Source organism: Nerophis lumbriciformis, linkage group LG25 (assembly GCF_033978685.3).
Source record: "Nerophis lumbriciformis linkage group LG25, RoL_Nlum_v2.1, whole genome shotgun sequence".
In the NCBI taxonomy this organism is placed as follows: Eukaryota; Metazoa; Chordata; class Actinopteri; order Syngnathiformes; family Syngnathidae; genus Nerophis; species Nerophis lumbriciformis.
This window is the reverse complement of record NC_084572.2, coordinates 34,221,803-34,241,353: the sequence shown is the minus strand read 5'-3', so window position 1 is coordinate 34,241,353 and position 19,551 is coordinate 34,221,803. Positions and strand designations below refer to the sequence as shown.

The window sequence follows — 19,551 nt, the reverse complement described above, 5'->3', positions numbered from 1 at the left end:
CCTGCTTGCGTGTGTGGACCTCGTTCCAGATGGACTTGGGTGCGCGGTCACGCTTGAAGACGGGAGGAAGCTTCTCCTGAAGCAAGGACACGGAATAGGTGCTGAAGCCCAGCGGGGGGGCTCCCACCTGGAAGACCAGCTCGTTGACGGCGAAGCCACGGTTCCTCCGCACGTCCCGCGTGGCCTGGGACACCGGCACCACCTGGCGGACGACACACGGAAAAATGTCCACACATGTCGTCTCACGCTTACAAACGACGCACCTCGCAGTCCACGGACTTGCCCCGAGCGTCGGACACCGCGTATGCCGTCCCGTTGACGGGGAGCCTGACGGGCCAGGTGACGGTCCGGGCCAGCGGATTGAACACGTTGACGGAGAACTTTTGAGGAGAGAAAAAAGAAATGTCACTCGGGAGACAGAAAAGGACGAGGGGAAGGCGGTCACCTTCTTGCTGGACTCTGTGAGAGGACACACGCTGATGTTGAGGCGCTCGCAGTAAACGCGCTCGCTGGTGGAGTTGCTGAGGGCGGCCAGACTGTTGCTGACCAGAACCTGCAGATGGCGAGACCAGAACTTGTTTGTGAAGACCTGGACACTAGCTGGGTTAAAGCAGGTCAGCCAAAAGTAGACTTCTGTGATGCATGACAAGATGTACTAAAAGATTTCTGCAGGGAGCAGAAAATATTAGAGATGTCCGATAATATCGGGCTGCCGATATTATCGGCCGATAAATGCTTTAAAATGCAATATCGGAAATGATCGGCATCGGTTTCAAAAAGTAAAATGTATGACTCTTTAAAACGCCGCTGTGTACACGGACGTAGGGAGAAGTACAGAGCGTCAATAAACCTTAAAGGCACTGCCTTTGCGTGCCGGCCCAGTCACATAATATCTACGGCTTTTCACACACACAAGTGAATGCCATGCATACTTGGTCAACAGCCATACAGGTCACACTGAGGGTGGCCGTATAAACAACTTTAACACTGTTACAAATATGCGCCAAACTGTGAACCCACACGAAACAAGAATGACAAACACATTTCAGGAGAACATCCGCACCGTAACACAACATAAACACAGCAGAACAAATACCCAGAACCCCTTGCAGCACTAACTCTTCCGGGACTGTATATGTCGTAATCGGTTGATATCGGAATCGGTAATTAAGAGTGGGACAATATGGGGATATCGGCAAAAAAGCCATTATCGGACATCTCTACTTATAATGACACCTTGCGCAACATAAAATAGCTTAAAGGTCGGTAAGCACAACCAGAATTAATACGTACATTGGGCGCACCAGGTTATAACACACAGTTTCCCTTTTTGAGAAAATTAAAGGATTTTAAGTGCGCCTTATCTGCAGTAGGACTTTGGTATTTAAGTTGCATTAAAAAGCAGTCAATTATATTTTCGAGGGATGTCCGATAATGGCTTTTTTGCCGATATCCGATATTCCCTTATTGTCCAACTCTTAATTACCGATACCGATATATACAGTCGTGGAATTAACACATTAGTATGCCTAATTTTGTTGTGATGCCCCGCTGGATGCATTAAACAATGTAACAAGGTTTTCCAAAATAAATTAACTCAAGTTATGGAAAAAAATGCCAACATGGCACTGCCATATTTATTATTGAAGTCACAAAGTGCATTATTTTTTTTAACATGCCTCAAAACAGCAGCTTGGAATTTGGGAGCATGAGGAGGTTGAGGTGGGCAGGGTTGGGGGGGGCGGGGTTGAGGTGGCGGGCAGGGTTTAGGGGGTAGCGGGGGGTGTATATTGTAGTGTCTCGGAAGAGTTAGTGCTGCAAGGGTTTCTGGGTATTTGTTCTGTTGTGTTACGGTGCGGATGTTCTCCCGAAATGTGTTTGTCATTCTTGTTTGGTGTGGGACGTAGGGAGAAGTACAGAGCGCCTACAAACCCTAAAGGCACTGCCTTGGCGTGCCGGCCCAGTCACATAATATCTACGGCTTTTCACACACACAAGTGAATGCAAAGCATACTTGGTCAACAGCCATACAGGTCACACTGAGGGTGGCCGTATAAACAACTTTAACACTGTTACAAATATGCGCCACATTGTGAACCCACACGAAACAAGAATGACAAACACATTTCAGGAGAACATCCGCACCGTAACACAACATAAACACAGCAGAACAAATACCCAGAACCCCTTGCAGCACTAACTCTTCAAGGACTGTATATGTCGTAATCGGTTGATATCGGAATCGGTAATTAAGAGTGGGACAATATGGGGATATCGGCAAAAAAGCCATTATCGGACATCTCTACTTATAATGACACCTTGCGCAACATAAAATAGCTTAAAGGTCGGTAAGCACAACCAGAATTAATCCGTACATTGGGCGCACCAGGTTATAAGGCGCAGTTTCCCTTTTTGAGAAAATTAAAGGATTTTAAGTGCGCCTTATCTGCAGTAGGACTTTGGTATTTAAGTTGCATTAATAAGCAGTCAATTATATTTTCGAGGGATGTCCTATAATGGCTTTTTTTCCGATATCCGATATTCCCTTATTGTCCAACTCTTAATTACCGATTCCGATATCAACCGATACCGATATATACAGTCGTGGGATTAGCAAATTATTATGCCTAATTTTGTTGTGATGCCCCGCTGGATGCATTAAGCAATGTAACAAGGTTTTCCAAAATAAATCAACTCAAGTTATGGGAAAAAATGCCAACATGGCACTGCCATATTTATTATTGAAGTCACAAAGTGCATTATTTTTTTTTAACATGCCTCAAAACAGCATCTTGGAATTTGGGAGCATGAGGAGGTTGAGGTGGGCAGGGTTGAGGGGGTAGCGGGGGGTGTATATTGTAGTGTCTCGGAAGAATTAGTGCTGCAAGGGGTTTCTGGGTATTTGTTCTGCTGTGTTTATGTTGTGTTACGGTGCGGATGTTCTCCCGAAATGGGTTTGTCATTCTTGTTTGGTGTGGGTTCACAGTGTGGCGCATATTTGTAACAGTGTTAAAGTTGTTTATACTGCCACCCTCAGTGTGACCTGTATGGCTGTTGATCAAGTATGCCTTGCATTCACTTAGGTGTGTGTAAAAGCCGCACATATTGTGTGACTCGGCCGGCACGCAGTTTGTATGGAGGAAAAGCGGACGTGACGACAAGTTGTAGAAGATGCTAAATAAAGGCAGTCCCTTTAAGGCACGCATCCAATAATGTGGTCCTGTTGAAGTTGGGAGAATGGTTGCCCCGGGAGATTTTCGGGAGGGGCACTGAAATTCGTGAGTCTCTCGGGAAAATCTGGAGGTTGAAACCAATACCGCTAATTTCCGGTATCCATCCATCTTCTTCCACTTATCCGAGGTCGGATCGCGGGGGCAGCAGCCTAAGCAGGGAAGCCCAGACTTCCCTCTCCCCAGCCACTTCGTCCAGCTCCTCCCGGGGGATCCCGAGGCGTTCCCAGGCCAGCCGGGAGACATAGTCTTCCCAACGTGTCCTGGGTCTTCCTCGTGGCCTCCTACCGGTCGGACATGCCCTAAACACCTCCTTAGGGAGGCGCTCGGGTGGCATCCTGACCAGATGCCCGAACCACCTCATCTGGCTCCTCTCGATGCGGAGGAGCAGCGGCTTTACTTTGAGCTCCCCCCGGATGACAGAGCTTCTCACCCTATCTCTAAGGGAGAGCCCCGCCACCCGGCGGAGGAAACTCATTTCGGCCGCTTGTACCCGTGATCTTGTCCTTTCGGTCATAACCCAAAGCTCATGACCATAGGTGAGGATGGGAACGTAGATCGACCGGTAAATTGAGAGCTTTGCCTTCCGGCTCAGCTCCTTCTTCACCACAACGGATCGATACAGCGTCCGCATTACTGAAGACGCCGCACCGATCCGCCTGTCGATCTCACGATCCACTCTTCCCTCACTCGTGAACAAGACTCTGAGGTACTTGAACTCCTCCACTTGGGGCAAGATCTCCTCCCCAACCCGGAGATGGCACTCCACCCTTTTCCGGGCGAGAACCATGGACTCGGACTTGGAGGTGCTGATTCTCATCCCAGTCGCTTCACACTCAGCTGCGAACCGATCCAGTGAGAGCTGAAGATCCTGGCCAGATGAAGCCATCAGGACCAAATCATCTGCAAAAAGCAGAGACCTAATCCTGCAGCCACCAAACCGGATCCCCTCAACGCCTTGACTGCGCCTAGAAATTCTGTCCATAAAAGTTATGAACAGAATCGGTGACAAAGGGCAGCCTTGGCGGAGTCCAACCCTCACCGGAAACGTGTCCGACTTACTGCCGGCAATGCGAACCAAGTAATTTCCGGTATTACATTTTAAAGCATTTATCGGCCGATATTATCGGACATCTCTATTTAGAACACATGATCATGGCCACAACACGCTTTAAGAACCTCGCACTTTGCGGCGTGACCTACTTGACAGTGTCGCCACCCGTTGGCGAGTCTCCTGGCGTAGTCGTTGGCGACGTGTTGCTTCTCGGTGCCCGAGACGGCGTCGTGATGCTGGGCCACCGCCATGGCTCTGTCTGGACCCGGAGAAGGAGCGGTCAGATCCTAAACGATCCCGCTGGAGCGCTTTACAAGACAACTTACTCAAGGGGCGACTGTCCCCCTCGCCAAAGTGTCCCCTCCTGGACGCCCGTCCGCCCAGAACCTCCAGCCGGTTACAAGTCTTCAAAGAGAAAACTTTGGCACTCAGACTGCGGACGTCTTCCTGATGGTCCGACGTGAACCCACCTGCAGGTTGCTGTTGCTCAGCCTCTCGTAGCGTTTCAGCGCCGGCCTGCTGCTGAAGTAACCCGTCCAGAAGTCGTGAGCGGCGTCCGCGTACGGGAAGAAGTCGTCTGTCTTCAGGGCCCTGAGGGCAAGACCCGGACATAGACGAGACGGTTCTGTTTCACAACGTGTTGGGATCCTACCAGGAGAGGTTGGCTCTGTGCAGCTCCTGAAGGTAACACGACGGCGTGGAGTACAGCAGGTTGACCCGACTCCCGTTGGACTGTCGGGCGTTGACGTAGTGGATCAGCTTGTCCAGGTTCTTGTACCACAGGTTGGCGTTCTCGTACTGGAAGTCCGAGCCCATGGTCATGATGATGTGGTTGGTCTTGTACACCTGCGCCTGGGTCCCGAAGCGAGACGTTCAGCGCTTTAGGACACTTTCTTGCTCCCGACGGGTTTGAGGACCTCACCTGGCGGTTTGCGATATTGAGGAAGCGCTCGACCACGTCTTCCACGTTGTAGTCCTCCAGGTCGGGGTCGTCTTTGATGGGCGGGTCGTCACAAGACTGATCCCAGCAGAAGCCCTCAGGGGGGTTGTACCCGTTAGGAAGGATGCCTGGAGGGGACACGGCGATAAAGCAGGGGTTTCTAAAGTGCACATTTTTAAAATACATTAAAAAAGTGGAATAAAACAACTGTCTTGGTTGACAAGACTCTGCAGCATCGCGTGGACATCGGGGGCGGTACCTCTGGATTGGCAGACCGGGGTGGTGGTTCCTCTCTTTAAGAAGGGGAACCGGAGGGTGTGTTCTAACTATCGTGGGATCACACTCCTCAGCCTTCCCGGTAAGGTCTATTCAGGTGTACTGGAGAGGAGGCTACGCCGGATAGTCGAACCTCGGATTCAGGAGGAACAGTGTGGTTTTCGTCCTGGTCGTGGAACTGTGGACCAGCTCTATACTCTCGGCAGGGTCATTGAGGGTGCATGGGAGTTGGCCCAACCAGTCTACATGTGCTTTGTGGACTTGGAGAAGGCATTCGACCGTGTCCCTCGGGAAGTCCTGTGGGGAGTGCTCAGAGAGTATGGGGTATCGGACTGTCTGATTGTGGCAGTCCGCTCCCTGTATGCTCAGTGCCAGAGCTTGGTCCGCATTGCCGGCACTAAGTCGGACACGTTTCCAGTGAGGGTTGGACTCCGCCAAGGCTGCCCTTTGTCACCGATTCTGTTCATAACTTTTATGGACAGAATTTCTAGGCGCAGTCAAGGCGTTGAGGGGATCCGGTTTGGTGGCTGCAGAATTAGGTCTCTGCTTTTTGCAGATGATGTGGTCCTGATGGCTTCATCTGGCCAGGATCTTCAGCTCTCACTGGATCGGTTCGCAGCCGAGTGTGAAGCGACTGGGATGAGAATCAGCACCTCTAAGTCCGAGTCCATGGTTCTCGCTCGGAATAGGGTGGAGTGCCATCTCGCCCCAAGTGGAGGAGTTCAAGCACCTCGGAGTCTTGTTCACGAGTGAGGGAAGAGTGGATCGTGAGATCGACAGGCGGATCGGTGCGGCGTCTTCAGTAATGCGGACACTGTATCGATCCGTTGTGGTGAAGAAGGAGCTGAGCCGGAAGGCAAAGCTCTCAATTTACCGGTCGATCTACGTTCCCATCCTCACCTATGGTCATGAGCTTTGGGTTATGACCGAAAGGACAAGATCACGGGTACAAGCGGCCGAAATGAGTTTCCTCCGCCGGGTGGCGGGGCTCTCCCTTAGAGATAGGGTGAGAAGCTCTGCCATCCGGGAGGAGCTCAAAGTAAAGCCGCTGCTCCTCCACATCGAGAGGAGCCAGATGAGGTGGTTCGGGCATCTGGTCAGGATGCCACCCGAACGCCTCCCTAGGGAGGTGTTTAGGGCACGTCCGACCGGTAGGAGGCCGCGGGGAAGACCCAGGACACGTTGGGAAGACTATGTCTCCCGGCTGGCCTGGGAACGCCTCGCGGTCCCACAGGAAGAGCTGGACGAAGTGGCTGGGGAGAGGGAAGTCTGGGCTTCCCTGCTTAGGCTGCTGCCCCCGCGACCCGACCTCGGATAAGCGGAAGAAGATGGATGGATGAATAAAACAACAAACAGATGAAATATAACGACAAGAAGTTGCAATATTGACAAATATTTTTTTCATTCAAACATAATGGGGAAAATACTGCATTATTTGTGTTTTTTAAAATAAAAATCTGGGTTTTCTTCGACAAAAAAAGGCATAAAACAAACTTTCGGAGCGTTTAGTTACCCGTGAAGAGGTCGGCCATCGGTGGGGTGAGGCTGTCAGAGGCCCGCCATAGAAGCTCCTGCTCCTTTGCCAGCATCCGCCGACGCCGGTCTTGGTAGTCTAAACGACCGAAGAAAAACCCATCGTAGCCCATCTAGAACAAGGCGCAAACAGGAAGTGATTATGAGCTTTTGTTAATGCAGTGAATCCATTTCAATGAACAACTGTGGAGTAACTCATTCAGTTCTAGTCCACCGTGTTCGCTTTTGTCAACATGAAGCGTGAGAGACAATGCTATAAAAATGGTCCGTTTATGTCGTGTGGTGGCAAAATTAATATTCTAGTAATCTCTTGTCGAACAACAACTTTAGTCTAAGTGCTTCTTATCTTCCAAGAGAATAGGACAAGGACTGTTGTGATGGCGAGATCACTAATTTATATTGTCTTCGTCTTTTGGTCAAATATTACTATCCAAACGGGTTTATTTTGTGATTGATGCTGTATTACTGCCTTTTCCAATGTTTCACCAAAACATTCCTGTTCACAATCAGTCGTATCACTTTGCCCCCAACCCCTCCTCTCTCTTCTCACATTCATTGTTTACATTGTAAACATCTGGCAGTTTTTCTTTGTCTCTCTCTTTCTGTCAGGTTCAAACACAGATGACATCTATTAAACAGGACAAGAAGCAAAGAATCAAACAGAGACGGAATTAAATTTGGCTCAATTTGAGGAGAAACATCTGGTCTGTACTCTTGTAGATTGTACGCCTCCTCCTTTATTTGGACTTTCCCTGACCACATGGCAACAGCCGCTTCCAAAGGGACGTGGGTCGTAAACAGCGTTGCCTTTGGTTACAGAACAGTTCAAAAGAAAAGGTCGTAAACACTTCACAGAAAAGGTCGGAAAACAGTTCAAAGAAAAGTTCGTAAAAGACTTCAAAAAAGAGGTTCGTAAAAGAGTTAAAAAAAAGCGGTGTCTGGAACTTGGGCAGATCCTGCCTTCTCTCCGCTTTGAAGTCCTTGGGTTAAAACAATATCTTTCCGTTGATTACAATACATGAAAGAAAACAGAACACCTTCATGTTGCTTCCCCCCCTACACAGTGGAGTTTTACAAGCCTTCTTCTTGGTAGGTTCAAAGACATGTTTTTGCTTCTCGCTGGGAACTCATTGAAACACAAAGTTTTTGTGATAACTTAGATAATGTCGGAGGCAGATATTTACATATATCCGTATTTAAGTGTTACTTCTTTTTATTTCATAATCATATTACAAAACAGCTAGTGTTTTTCTTCCAATTGTGGTCTTTTGGTTGTCTGCAAATACTGTGTGCTAAACCTTGAGTGAGGAATGTAAGAAAGAGAGATACTCCTTTCTCTTATCTAGCCTTATGTCCAGGTGCGGAGGACAATGGGCATGTGTTTTGGCTGGAGGGACATGACTGCGAGGGTGGGAGGGAGAGAGACTTGATAGGGGAGAGGGTTTTTCATGGGTGGGGGGGCAGACCATCTTGGCGGCGCGATTGAATGTTCTATGCTGGACTGGTCTCAATGTATTTACAAAGCTTTGCAAATATATTACAAAATACCTATTCTGTCTCTGGTGGTTTTTCTACTCAGCTTTAAGTGTCGTAAAGAGCTTGGGAGCGACTTGTGACTTGAATTCCCTGGGAGGAACAACTGGTCTAAACGCAACAATAACATTATTCTAACACTTTCCTTTTTTCTTAGCACCATAAACTTACATCTCTGTGAAATTATGTTATCTAAGGCCTCAAATAAATACTTAAAAGACCTCAGCTTTTTTTAATATTGAACAGGAAAACCCCCAAAATAGTCGACATGTGTTGTTAACTTCCTCATTATCACTAAGCAGCATGAAACAGCAACATTCTATTCAGCATCGAAACATGCACACAGTGACTTTCTGTTCAGTGCAACGCAAGCTTCAAAATAAAAGCATGGCATTGTTGCCCCGGGGTTCTACCGCAGCAACGAACCAAAATACACATTTAAATGTTTTATTTTAGGTTGTTGGCAATGCAACTAACTTGCTTTGTAATAAAACAATATAAATTAAAAAATGTAAGTGTTCATTTTAGACAGAAGTTTGAACTTGAATTTGAGTCATAGTTCGTCTATATTGAGGTATGTTGTCAACATGGCTGAGTACCGTTTACATTTGAAACCATAAAGTAGTAATTACTGGTAACTAGTAGTCGATACCGGTACTCAATGGAAACAATTTTCAGTACTTGTATGTGTTATTAAATATAATTTTTTTTACTATGATCAAATCTCATTTTTATTGCAACATTTGAACAAGAGCTGATTATAGCTGCTGTCCAGTTCTTATATATTGTTTTATTATCACATTTCTGGGACTCAAATAAAGTTGCAAATCCAAGGTGTTAGACAGCAGTACTGTATAGTTTATGGTGTTGGGTTTTTTGTTGCGCCTGTGAAGAATGCATATATGTTTAAGAGTTCTTTCTGTACTCATAGTCATGTTTAAAACAACTAGTGTTTTTCCATTTGTACTCTTTCTATTTTTTATCTTATGTCCGTAAGTAAACTATGTGTGTTACCTTGAAGGCTTGCACTGTAGGAGATGGAATACTCCCTTTTGTCTTATCTGTAGTAGAACAATGAGGCCGTGTTCCTTTCTGGACAGGTGGGGGCTTTCTTCATGTGCAAGAAGTTGGCTCTTCCGTTTGAGTGTCAGATCAACTAGAGTAGCCGATATGAATGTATTGGTTAAGCTGATCTCCTGAAATTTTCAGTAAAACTTGATAATATTCCTATTCTGTCTTGGTGATCCTTCTTACTCAGCATATATGTCATCGAAAGAACTTGGGATTGACCAGTAACTTAGATTCCCTGGGAGGAAGAGCTGGTCGACGCAACAATTTGGGGGCTTCGTCCTAGATGACACGCTGAGAATTGAACATCTTTTGCACTCTTCTGGACAGACTCACTTGGCCAAACATAAATCAAGGTAAGCAGAGCCTTTTTGTAAAATCTGCTTTAGTCTGTCCTGAAGTCTGTAAGTCAAACACTGTTTTGGACCGCAGAGACAGAGTTGTAATATTGTAGTGTTGAGTGCATTTTTACCTTACCCGCCTCTACATAATAGTTGTAAATAGTGGTCAACTCACGTCAGTGTGTCTAGATTACCGTGACGGGTTGCTTTACTGACGAGTGAGCAAATAGACAAAAAACCCTGGGTTTTTGGTCTTCCCTAAAAGAGTAACGGGTTGGAAGCCCTTCGTATGGTACAGTAAATTCTCCCTGGTTGTGAGATCCCTGTGACATTAATGTGCACTAAAACGATTGTACTTATTACGCACCAGCTGTTTGATTGTAACGTGCATCTTGTAGTTTTCATGAACAAATTTGGGGGTGCTAAAATTGCCTTGTAAAATCTCTAATGCTAATCAGTAGCAAAGCCAATGTATATTAGCAACAAGCTAACTAATTTTTGGATAAGTGGAGCCTTACTTAACTTACGTTGGCGCGTTTTTTTGAGTCTGTTGCTTTGTTGGCGTTGAAAGTTGCGACATTACCTACAGGTAGTTTGGCTGAGTCCACTCTCAGTGCTGCTGGAGTGATCGCCAAGTGCCGAAGTGCTGAGTCGGGTACCGTAACATGGCACCGTTGGATTTTATGTGAGTCGGTCGGTGTGTAAAAAAATCGGTACCTTTCCCTAAAAATCACTAATGCTAATCAGTAGCCTGTATATGGAATGCCCAATGTAAATTAGCATCGAGCTAGAACATTTTGAAAAGATGAGCTTTTTCGGCACTTTCTAGCAGGCATGCTTCCTTGGTTGGAATGAAAAATGGCAACATTAACCAGAGACAGTCCACTACGCTTGTTTGCCCGCTAAGTGTTTAAACCAGTGCCGAGTCTCCAACCGGACGTGACGTCACGTGCAAAAAAAGGTATCAAAATGTGGTACCGAATCGATTGCTTGTTCGTACCTACGGAACTCGTTCGGTCCAAAGAAAAGTACCAAAGTCCCTAGTTGTCCATGGTGTCAAAGGTGAAATGTGTCCATGAGTCTACTCTTCTTTTTGTCACCATTGTGCTTGTGGTACAAACTCCAAAGACAGTAGTTGTGATTAGATCACCTCCCTGAACTCAACCCCTGCACCCTATCTCACTCACAAATAAAATATCTAATTGATTACATTACAAACTTGTCCCCGCCGTCTACAAGACATTTTCAGCTTGTTTTAGGCGGTTGATGAAGGCTAAATACAATTATTGGTCGATGAAACGATCACTGGTCAACATAAACAGGTATCACTAAAGATTGACCAATTATTGAGATATATATACATATACAGTATATGTATATGTGTGTGTATATATATATATATATATATATATATATATATATATATACACACACACAGGTAAAAGCCAGTAAATTAGAATATTTTGAAAAACTTGATTTATTTCAGTAATTGCATTCAAAAGGTGTAACTTGTACATTATATTTATTCATTGCACACAGACTGATGCATTCAAATGTTTATTTCATTTAATTTTGATGATTTGAAGTGGCAACAAATGAAAATCCAAAATTCCGTGTGTCACAAAATTAGAATATTACTTAAGGCTAATACAAAAAAGGGATTTTTAGAAATGTTGGCCAACTGAAAAGTATGAAAATGAAAAATATGAGCATGTACAATACTCAATACTTGGTTGGAGCTCCTTTTGCCTCAATTACTGCGTTAATGCGGCGTGGCATGGAGTCGATGAGTTTCTGGCACTGCTCAGGTGTTATGAGAGCCCAGGTTGCTCTGATAGTGGCCTTCAACTCTTCTGCGTTTTTGGGTCTGGCATTCTGCATCTTCCTTTTCACAATACCCCACAGATTTTCTATGGGGCTAAGGTCAGGGGAGTTGGCGGGCCAATTTAGAACAGAAATACCATGGTCCGTAAACCAGGCACGGGTAGATTTTGCGCTGTGTGCAGGCGCCAAGTCCTGTTGGAACTTGAAATCTCCATCTCCATAGAGCAGGTCAGCAGCAGGAAGCATGAAGTGCTCTAAAACTTGCTGGTAGACGGCTGCGTTGACCCTGGATCTCAGGAAACAGAGTGGACCGACACCAGCAGATGACATGGCACCCCAAACCATCACTGATGGTGGAAACTTTACGCTAGACTTCAGGCAACGTGGATCCTGTGCCTCTCCTGTCTTCCTCCAGACTCTGGGACCTCGATTTCCAAAGGAAATGCAAAATTTGCATGGTTGGGTGATGGTTTGGGGTGCCATGTCATCTGCTGGTGTCGGTCCACTCTGTTTCCTGAGATCCAGGGTCAACGCAGCCGTCTACCAGCAAGTTTTAGAGCACTTCATGCTTCCTGCTGCTGACCTGCTCTATGGAGATGGAGATTTCAAGTTCCAACAGGACTTGGCGCCTGCACACAGCGCAAAATCTACCCGTGCCTGGTTTACGGACCATGGTATTTCTGTTCTAAATTGGCCCGCCAACTCCCCTGACCTTAGCCCCATAGAAAATCTGTGGGGTATTGTGAAAAGGAAGATGCAGAATGCCAGACCCAAAAACGCAGAAGAGTTGAAGGCCACTATCAGAGCAACCTGGGCTCTCATAACACCTGAGCAGTGCCAGAAACTCATCGACTCCATGCCACGCCGCATTAACGCAGTAATTGCTCATATTTTTCATTTTCATACTTTTCAGTTGGCCAACATTTCTAAAAATCCCTTTTTTGTATTAGCCTTAAGTAATATTCTAATTTTGTGACACACGGAATTTTGGATTTTCATTTGTTGCCACTTCAAATCATCAAAATTAAATGAAATTAAAGCTGCAAGCAGCGTTGGACGGGCCCGCGTATTTGGCAGGTGCTAGTCCTAAGTGTCCCAATACTTTTGTGTACTTGTAGTCTGAAGTGTCCCAAGACTTTTGTCTAGTGTACCTACCTTGTCTGCATTGTGTGGGCACGTTAGTGCTTCCTGCTTTTAAGCAGCCATCTTGAAAAAACAGCACCGCAGGAGCATCAGTGCAGCGGATCTTTGAAGGGTCATAAAATCAAAACCGGAGCAGGTATTACGAATCCCATCTATACTTTTAATCACAAGGGTTTAATCTCTCACCTGTGTTAGTTTGAAGGCGAAACGACAAACGCACTCAGAGGAGATAGATTTTGAAGGAAGGTGACCGGTTTTAACATAAATGTTGTATTGAAGGGGGAATAGAAAATTTCCAGTTGATTTTTGCTGGGGGTTGTCAATTTATGAAATGTAGGTCTAAGTGAGACCTACATAGAGATTTTTGTTTCATGTCTCTCCGACCTTCCCAGTGGGAGTTACAGGCAGTTTTGTAGTTTTTTCCTTCCGAGGAGCAGTTTTTTGTGCGTTTTATGAAAAAATTGCTGTAGAGCACAATTTTTGGATTTGGGGTTAGGTTTTTTCATTAGATCACAGTTTTAGCCAGTCGTGATGTGTGTGTTAAGTTTGGTGAGTTTTGAAGCATGTCAAGGGGGTCAAATTATAGCTCAAAGAGGCAAAAGTGACTGTTTTTGGTACTTTTTTGTCTTGAAGGGGGAATTGCCAACTTCCTGGTGATTTTAGCCCGAAGACATACAATTATGAGAACTAGGTCTAAGTCAGACCTACATAGAGGTTTTTGTTTCATGTCTCTCCGACCTTCCTAGTGGGAGTTACAGGCAGTCTGTTTTTTTTTTTTCCTAGGGGGCGCTAGAGCGCAATTTTGATTTTTGGGGTTCGGTTTTTTTATCAAAAGACAATTTTCGCAGGTCCTGATAAGTGTGTCAAAAATGGTGAGTTTTGAAGCATGTTGAGTGGGTCAAATTAGTGTTCAAAGAGGCGGCGGAAGAAAAATAATAATAATTAAAGCTGCAAGCAGCGTTGGACGGGCCCGCGTATTTGGCAGGTGCTAGTCCTAAGTGTCCCAATACTTTTGTCCGGTGGTAGTCATAAGTGTCCCAATACTTTTGTCTAGTGTACCTACCTTTGTCTGCATTGTGTGGGCACGTTGGTGCTTCCTGCTTTTAAGCAGCCATCTTAAAAAAACAGCACCGCAGGAGCATCAGTGCAGCGGGTCTTTGAAGGGTCATAAAATCAAAACCGGAGCAGGTATTAAAAATCCCATCTATACTTTTAATCACAAGGGTTTTATCTCTCACCTGTGTTAGTTTGAAGGCGAAAGGACAAACGCGCTCAGAGGAGATAGATTTTGAAGGAAGGTGACCGGTTTTAACAAAAATGTTGTTTTGAAGGGGGAATATAAAACTTCCTGTTGATTTTTGCTGGGGGTTGTCGATTTATGAAATGTAGGTGTAAGTGAGACCTACATAGAGGTTTTTGTTTCATGTCTCTCCGACCTTCCCAGTCGGAGTTAGAGGCATTTATGTAATTTTTTTCATCCGAGGAGCAGTTTTTTGTGCGTTTTATTCAAAAATTGCTGTAGAGCGCAATTTTAAAATTTGGGGTTAGGTTTTTTTATTAGATCACAGTTTTTGCCAGTCCAGATGTGTGCGTTAAGTTTGGTGAGTTTTGAAGCAGGTTAAGGGGGTCAAATTGCAGCTCAAAGAGGCAAAAGTGACTGTTTTTAGTACTTTTTTGTATTGAAGGGGGAATAGGCAACTTCCTGTAGATTTTTGCCCGAGGAAATTAATTAATAAAAAGTAGGTCTAAGTCAGACCTACATAGAGGTTTTTGTTCCATGTCTTTACGACATTTGTACTGGGAGTTAGAGGTAGTTTTTGTTTTAGGGGGCGCTAGAGAGCAATTTTGAGTTTTGGGGTTTGATTTCTTTACCAAAGAGTTTTGTTCGCGTTTATTTATGTGTGCGTCAAATTTGGTGAGTTTTGAAGCATGTTAAGGGGGTCAAAGTAGTGCGCAAAGCTGCGGAATAATAATAATAATAAAGAAAGAATAAAACGTTAGAAATACAATAGGTCCTTATGTCCCATTGCATAAGGACTCCCTGTGGGAGTCCTTTTGCAATGGGCCGTGCGGGCCCTAATAATAATAAAACCTTAGAAATTCAATAGGTCCTTATGTCCCATTGCATAAGGACTCCCTGTGGGAGTCCTTTTGCAATGGGCCGTGCGGGCCCTAATAAACATTTGAATGCATCAGTCTGTGTGCAATGAATAAATATAATGTACAAGTTACACCTTTTGAATGCAATTACTGAAATAAATCAAGTTTTTCAAAATATTCTAATTTACTGGCTTTTACCTGTATATATATGTAAAACATTACTGTAAAAATTAACTAATTAACTAAAAGTAAAAATTACTAAACATAAAAAATATTGGTTATCGGCCTCCTTGACTACTAATAATCTGTATCGACCCCTGAAAACACCCCATATGGGTGGATCTCTAGGTGCCACTGTAATAACGTTTTCAGATACCTGTGCAAACATGGAGGCGTGTTCGCGTGCGTGTCCAAACGGGTCAATGTGCCAGGCCACACGAGGACGTCCACAAGGTCCGAATGTCTCGTTAAGAAACCTGAGGCCCATGGTCATCTGGTCGATAACAGCGCTGTAGTGGGTGGTGGCCTCATCGCTCATGCACCAGCCGCCGTTGACAAACTCCAGGCGGCCTGGAGGTTACGTCGGTCTGGGGTTAAGGTCTTGAAATACCTGTGAGTGGAGGCGTGACGCACCTTCATTGACCAGCTGTTTGACCGTGCCCTGCATGCTGGAGCTCTGCTGGCTCCACCAGCGGTAGAAGAAGGCCGTCTCCACGTAGATGAACCTGCGGTCCGGGTTCTTCAGCAGCTGGTCCACCACAGAGTCCAGAATGTACTGCACACCCGCATGCTGGATGTCATTACGGTCTACAAAAAACAAACGATGAAACCAAACAAGGAATGTTGCTGATCTGACATGACGGTCAACTATTAACCCATACTGACGTTTATTGGACTTAGACATGTGACCGACCTCCATAGAAGTACTGGTCCACGGTCTTCAGCCAGCCGACGTCGTCGTGCGTGTGCGGCACCAAGTGGACGTTCAAAACGCCGGGTTTGGTCACGTGACATGACTGCACGCACACAAACACACACGGAACATTAACTGTATGATAGCGCAAGTGAGTGGTTTTATTTGACACTCATTTTTCATTATTCTTACAATTTTATAGAAAATGACCCAGCCTGTAAAATGTAGCGCTACATAAAATGCCTCTTTTAATGGCTGGGGTCATGTGACTTCAACGCTGTCGATTGTTTCAATCTTAATTTACCAGAAGTCGGTCTTGAGTTTTGAAGAACAAATATTTCTGCCCTGATTTTTATTTTATTAACACAAATTATTATTCAAATAACCCAAATGATTAAACACAAATTTAGTTAAAATAAAAAAATGTGAAAAAACTTTAGAAAAACCTAAATGTACTGCTTTTATATTTCTTGTATTTTATATTATTACTTTTAACTGTTTTATCTATAAATTAAAGATGATTTTCACCATGTTTGACCGGATGTGACGTTATGACAATGATGTGAATAATATGAAGACTATTGGATCGTAAACACTATTAAATATGTTGCGTCTGCCGTTTTAGTGTTGAATAATGACAACAACAAAAAGAAGCGTACAATAAGAAAGTTTCTGACCTGGTAACCACACACGGACTCTTCTTGGCGGCTGACGGGCAAACTTAAACTTTTACTGAGCAGTCCGAGCAGAAGCGGCAACACACAACCTGCCGCCATGTTGGAATGAGAGCGCGAGTCACGTGACCACGTTGTTTCCGCCCGGCGCCCGTCACGTGACCGCCCTTTCCAGGCAAGCCCTTGTGCGCGTTGTTCCCTCAGTCGCGTCTGACAGGCAACAGCGAAACTGTTTTCACGCTCTTTGAAACGTCATTAATTGTTATTTTTGGTTTAAAAAAATATTCACATTCTTGAAGCAGTTAATACATAAACACGATCTATTTCAATTACTACTATATCTTTCTTTCTTTGGTTTATTTCGAACTTGAACACATTTACAGTCATACTTGCCAACCTTGAGACCTCCGATTTCGGGAGGTGGGGGGAGGGGCCGTGGTCGGGCGTGGTTGGGGGCGTGGTTAAGAGGGGAGGAGTATATTGACAGCTAGAATTCACCAAGTCAAGTATTTCATACATATATATAAATATATATACATATATGAAAATATGCAAACAAAACTGTGTTTAGATAATTGATACTTCAAACTTCCATAAATAAATCTTAAGGAATATAACATAACTTGGCTTCTGAGAGTTTCAAAATGTAATGAATAAAATGCTAAAGTTGTTGATAAACAAGCAATTATTTTAATAATTAAATATGGTCATTTTAAATGAATTATTATGATAATTTAAAATCAATTATTTCAAATATGTTTATTTTAATGTATAATTCTATGGCTGGATGTAATAAGGAGTCACGAAAAAATACAAATAAAAATACAATTAATTTTGATGTTTTTAGCAAAATATAGTAAAAATTTATTTAGTTTTTTTTTTTTAAATTAATAAATATATTTATTTTTAGGTAAAATAAACATAATAATACAATTTATCTCTAGTCTGGATGATTTAGTTCTTGTCACCCTGTTGTCCTACCGTCATGAAAAAAGGCTGTCCTCACTCAGGTCCGCATGGAGCTGGAGGGGGCGTGGCTTCCAGCTCCGGCTGAAAATCGGGAGATTTTCGGGATAATATTTGTCCCGGGAGGTATTCGGGAGAGGCACTGAATTCCGGGAGTCTCCCAGAAAATTCGGGAGGGTTGGCAAGTATGCTTACAGTATAATACATCACACCATTTCATATCATTTAACTTTACATCATGTCCGAAAAGGAGTAGGAAGAAGCAAATCTTATTTAATCCTACCCCTTTCCCACTTCAGAGCGTTTAGCAAATATATACATCATTTACTGACTTTTTTTTATAGTAAAATTACATCTGTGAATGAGTAATACAACAGTTTTGTAATATATAATTAAGTCAGTCATATATCTTATTTTCAATATTTTATTATTTTATATTATTTTAATTTGAACAACCTCTGGATCAAATCATTACAATGTTTAACTTCTTTACTTAATCCATTGCATCATTTAATTCCACATACTGATATGCTAAAGGTTCTAAGTGTTGTACGTGCATACACATGTTTTAAATGACATTTTCCTCTAAGGTTATATTTCTCCTCTTTAGTAGAGAAGAATTGTTGTCTTTGGTAACAGGTTATAGTTTGCTTTGTACATCATTTGAGCTGTTTGCAATTTTACCAAATCATCGAACTTTAATATTTTTGACTCAATAAATAATATGTTTGTATGTTCTCTACATCCAACATTATGTATCAGTCTAATTGATTTTTTTTTTTGTAACATGGTTATCGAATGTAGCGCTCATTTGTAGTTATTTTCCCATATTTCTGCGCAATTTTTTTTATTTATATTTTGTATATGAGATTTCCAGTTATATATATATATATATATATATATGAGATTTTCAGTTTATATATATATATATATATATATATATATATATATATATATATATATATATATATATATATATATATATATAAACTGAAAATCTAATATATATATATATATATATATATATAAACTGAAAATCTAATATATATATATTTATATATATATATTATATATATATATATAAATATATATATATTAGATTTTCAGTTTATATATATATATATATATATATATATAAACTGAAAATCTCATATATATATATATATATATATATATATATATATGAGATTTTCAGTTATATATATATATATATATATATATATATATATATATATATATATATATAACTGGAAATCTCATATATATATATATATATATATATATATATATATATATATATATATATATATATATATATATATATATATATAGAGATGAAATAGTCTTGTGATTTTTTTCCCACACATACATACAGGTAAAAGCCAGTAAATTAGAATATTTTGAAAAACTTGATTTATTTCAGTAATTGCATTCAAAAGGTGTAACTTGTACATTATATTTTATTTATTCATTGCACACAGACTGATGCATTCAAATGTTTATTTCATTTAATTTTGATGATTTGAAGTGGCAACAAATGAAAATCCAAAATTCCGTGTGTCACAAAATTTGAATATTACTTAAGGCTAATACAAAAAAGGGATTTTTAGAAATGTTGGCCAACTGAAAAGTATGAAAATGAAAAATATGAGCATGTACAATACTCAATACTTGGTTGGAGCTCCTTTTGCCTCAATTACTGCGTTAATGCGGCGTGGCATGGAGTCGATGAGTTTCTGGCACTGCTCAGGTGTTATGAGAGCCCAGGTTGCTCTGATAGTGGCCTTCAGCTCTTCTGCGTTTTTGGGTCTGGCATTCTGCATCTTCCTTTTCACAATACCCCACAGATTTTCTATGGGGCTAAGGTCAGGGGAGTTGGCGGGCCAATTTAGAACAGAAATACCATGGTCCGTAAACCAGGCACGGGTAGATTTTGTGCTGTGTGCAGGCGCCAAG

At 42.8% G+C, this 19,551-nt stretch overlaps 1 protein-coding gene and 1 long non-coding RNA gene across 2 annotated transcripts in view; one reads left to right on the top strand and one right to left on the bottom strand.

Moving 5' to 3' along the window:
* The window catches only part of man2b1 (mannosidase, alpha, class 2B, member 1), a 33,980-nt gene extending 17,249 nt beyond the window's left edge, over positions 1–16,731 (bottom strand). The window contains exons 1-13 of the mRNA XM_061984245.1: positions 16,633–16,731; positions 15,956–16,058; positions 15,676–15,849; positions 15,419–15,612; positions 7,014–7,146; positions 5,207–5,352; positions 4,937–5,136; positions 4,755–4,875; positions 4,611–4,689; positions 4,434–4,543; positions 446–553; positions 264–380; positions 20–202 (exon numbers count right to left, since the gene is read on the bottom strand). Coding sequence (XP_061840229.1) covers positions 20–202; positions 264–380; positions 446–553; positions 4,434–4,543; positions 4,611–4,689; positions 4,755–4,875; positions 4,937–5,136; positions 5,207–5,352; positions 7,014–7,146; positions 15,419–15,612; positions 15,676–15,849; positions 15,956–16,058; positions 16,633–16,731 — 1,767 coding nt within the window. The remainder of the gene's footprint in view (positions 1–19; positions 203–263; positions 381–445; positions 554–4,433; positions 4,544–4,610; positions 4,690–4,754; positions 4,876–4,936; positions 5,137–5,206; positions 5,353–7,013; positions 7,147–15,418; positions 15,613–15,675; positions 15,850–15,955; positions 16,059–16,632) is intronic.
* LOC133621852 (uncharacterized) overlaps positions 1–19,551 on the top strand; it is a 47,726-nt gene that overhangs the window by 11,360 nt on the left and 16,815 nt on the right. The gene's annotated exons all lie outside the window — the stretch shown is intronic.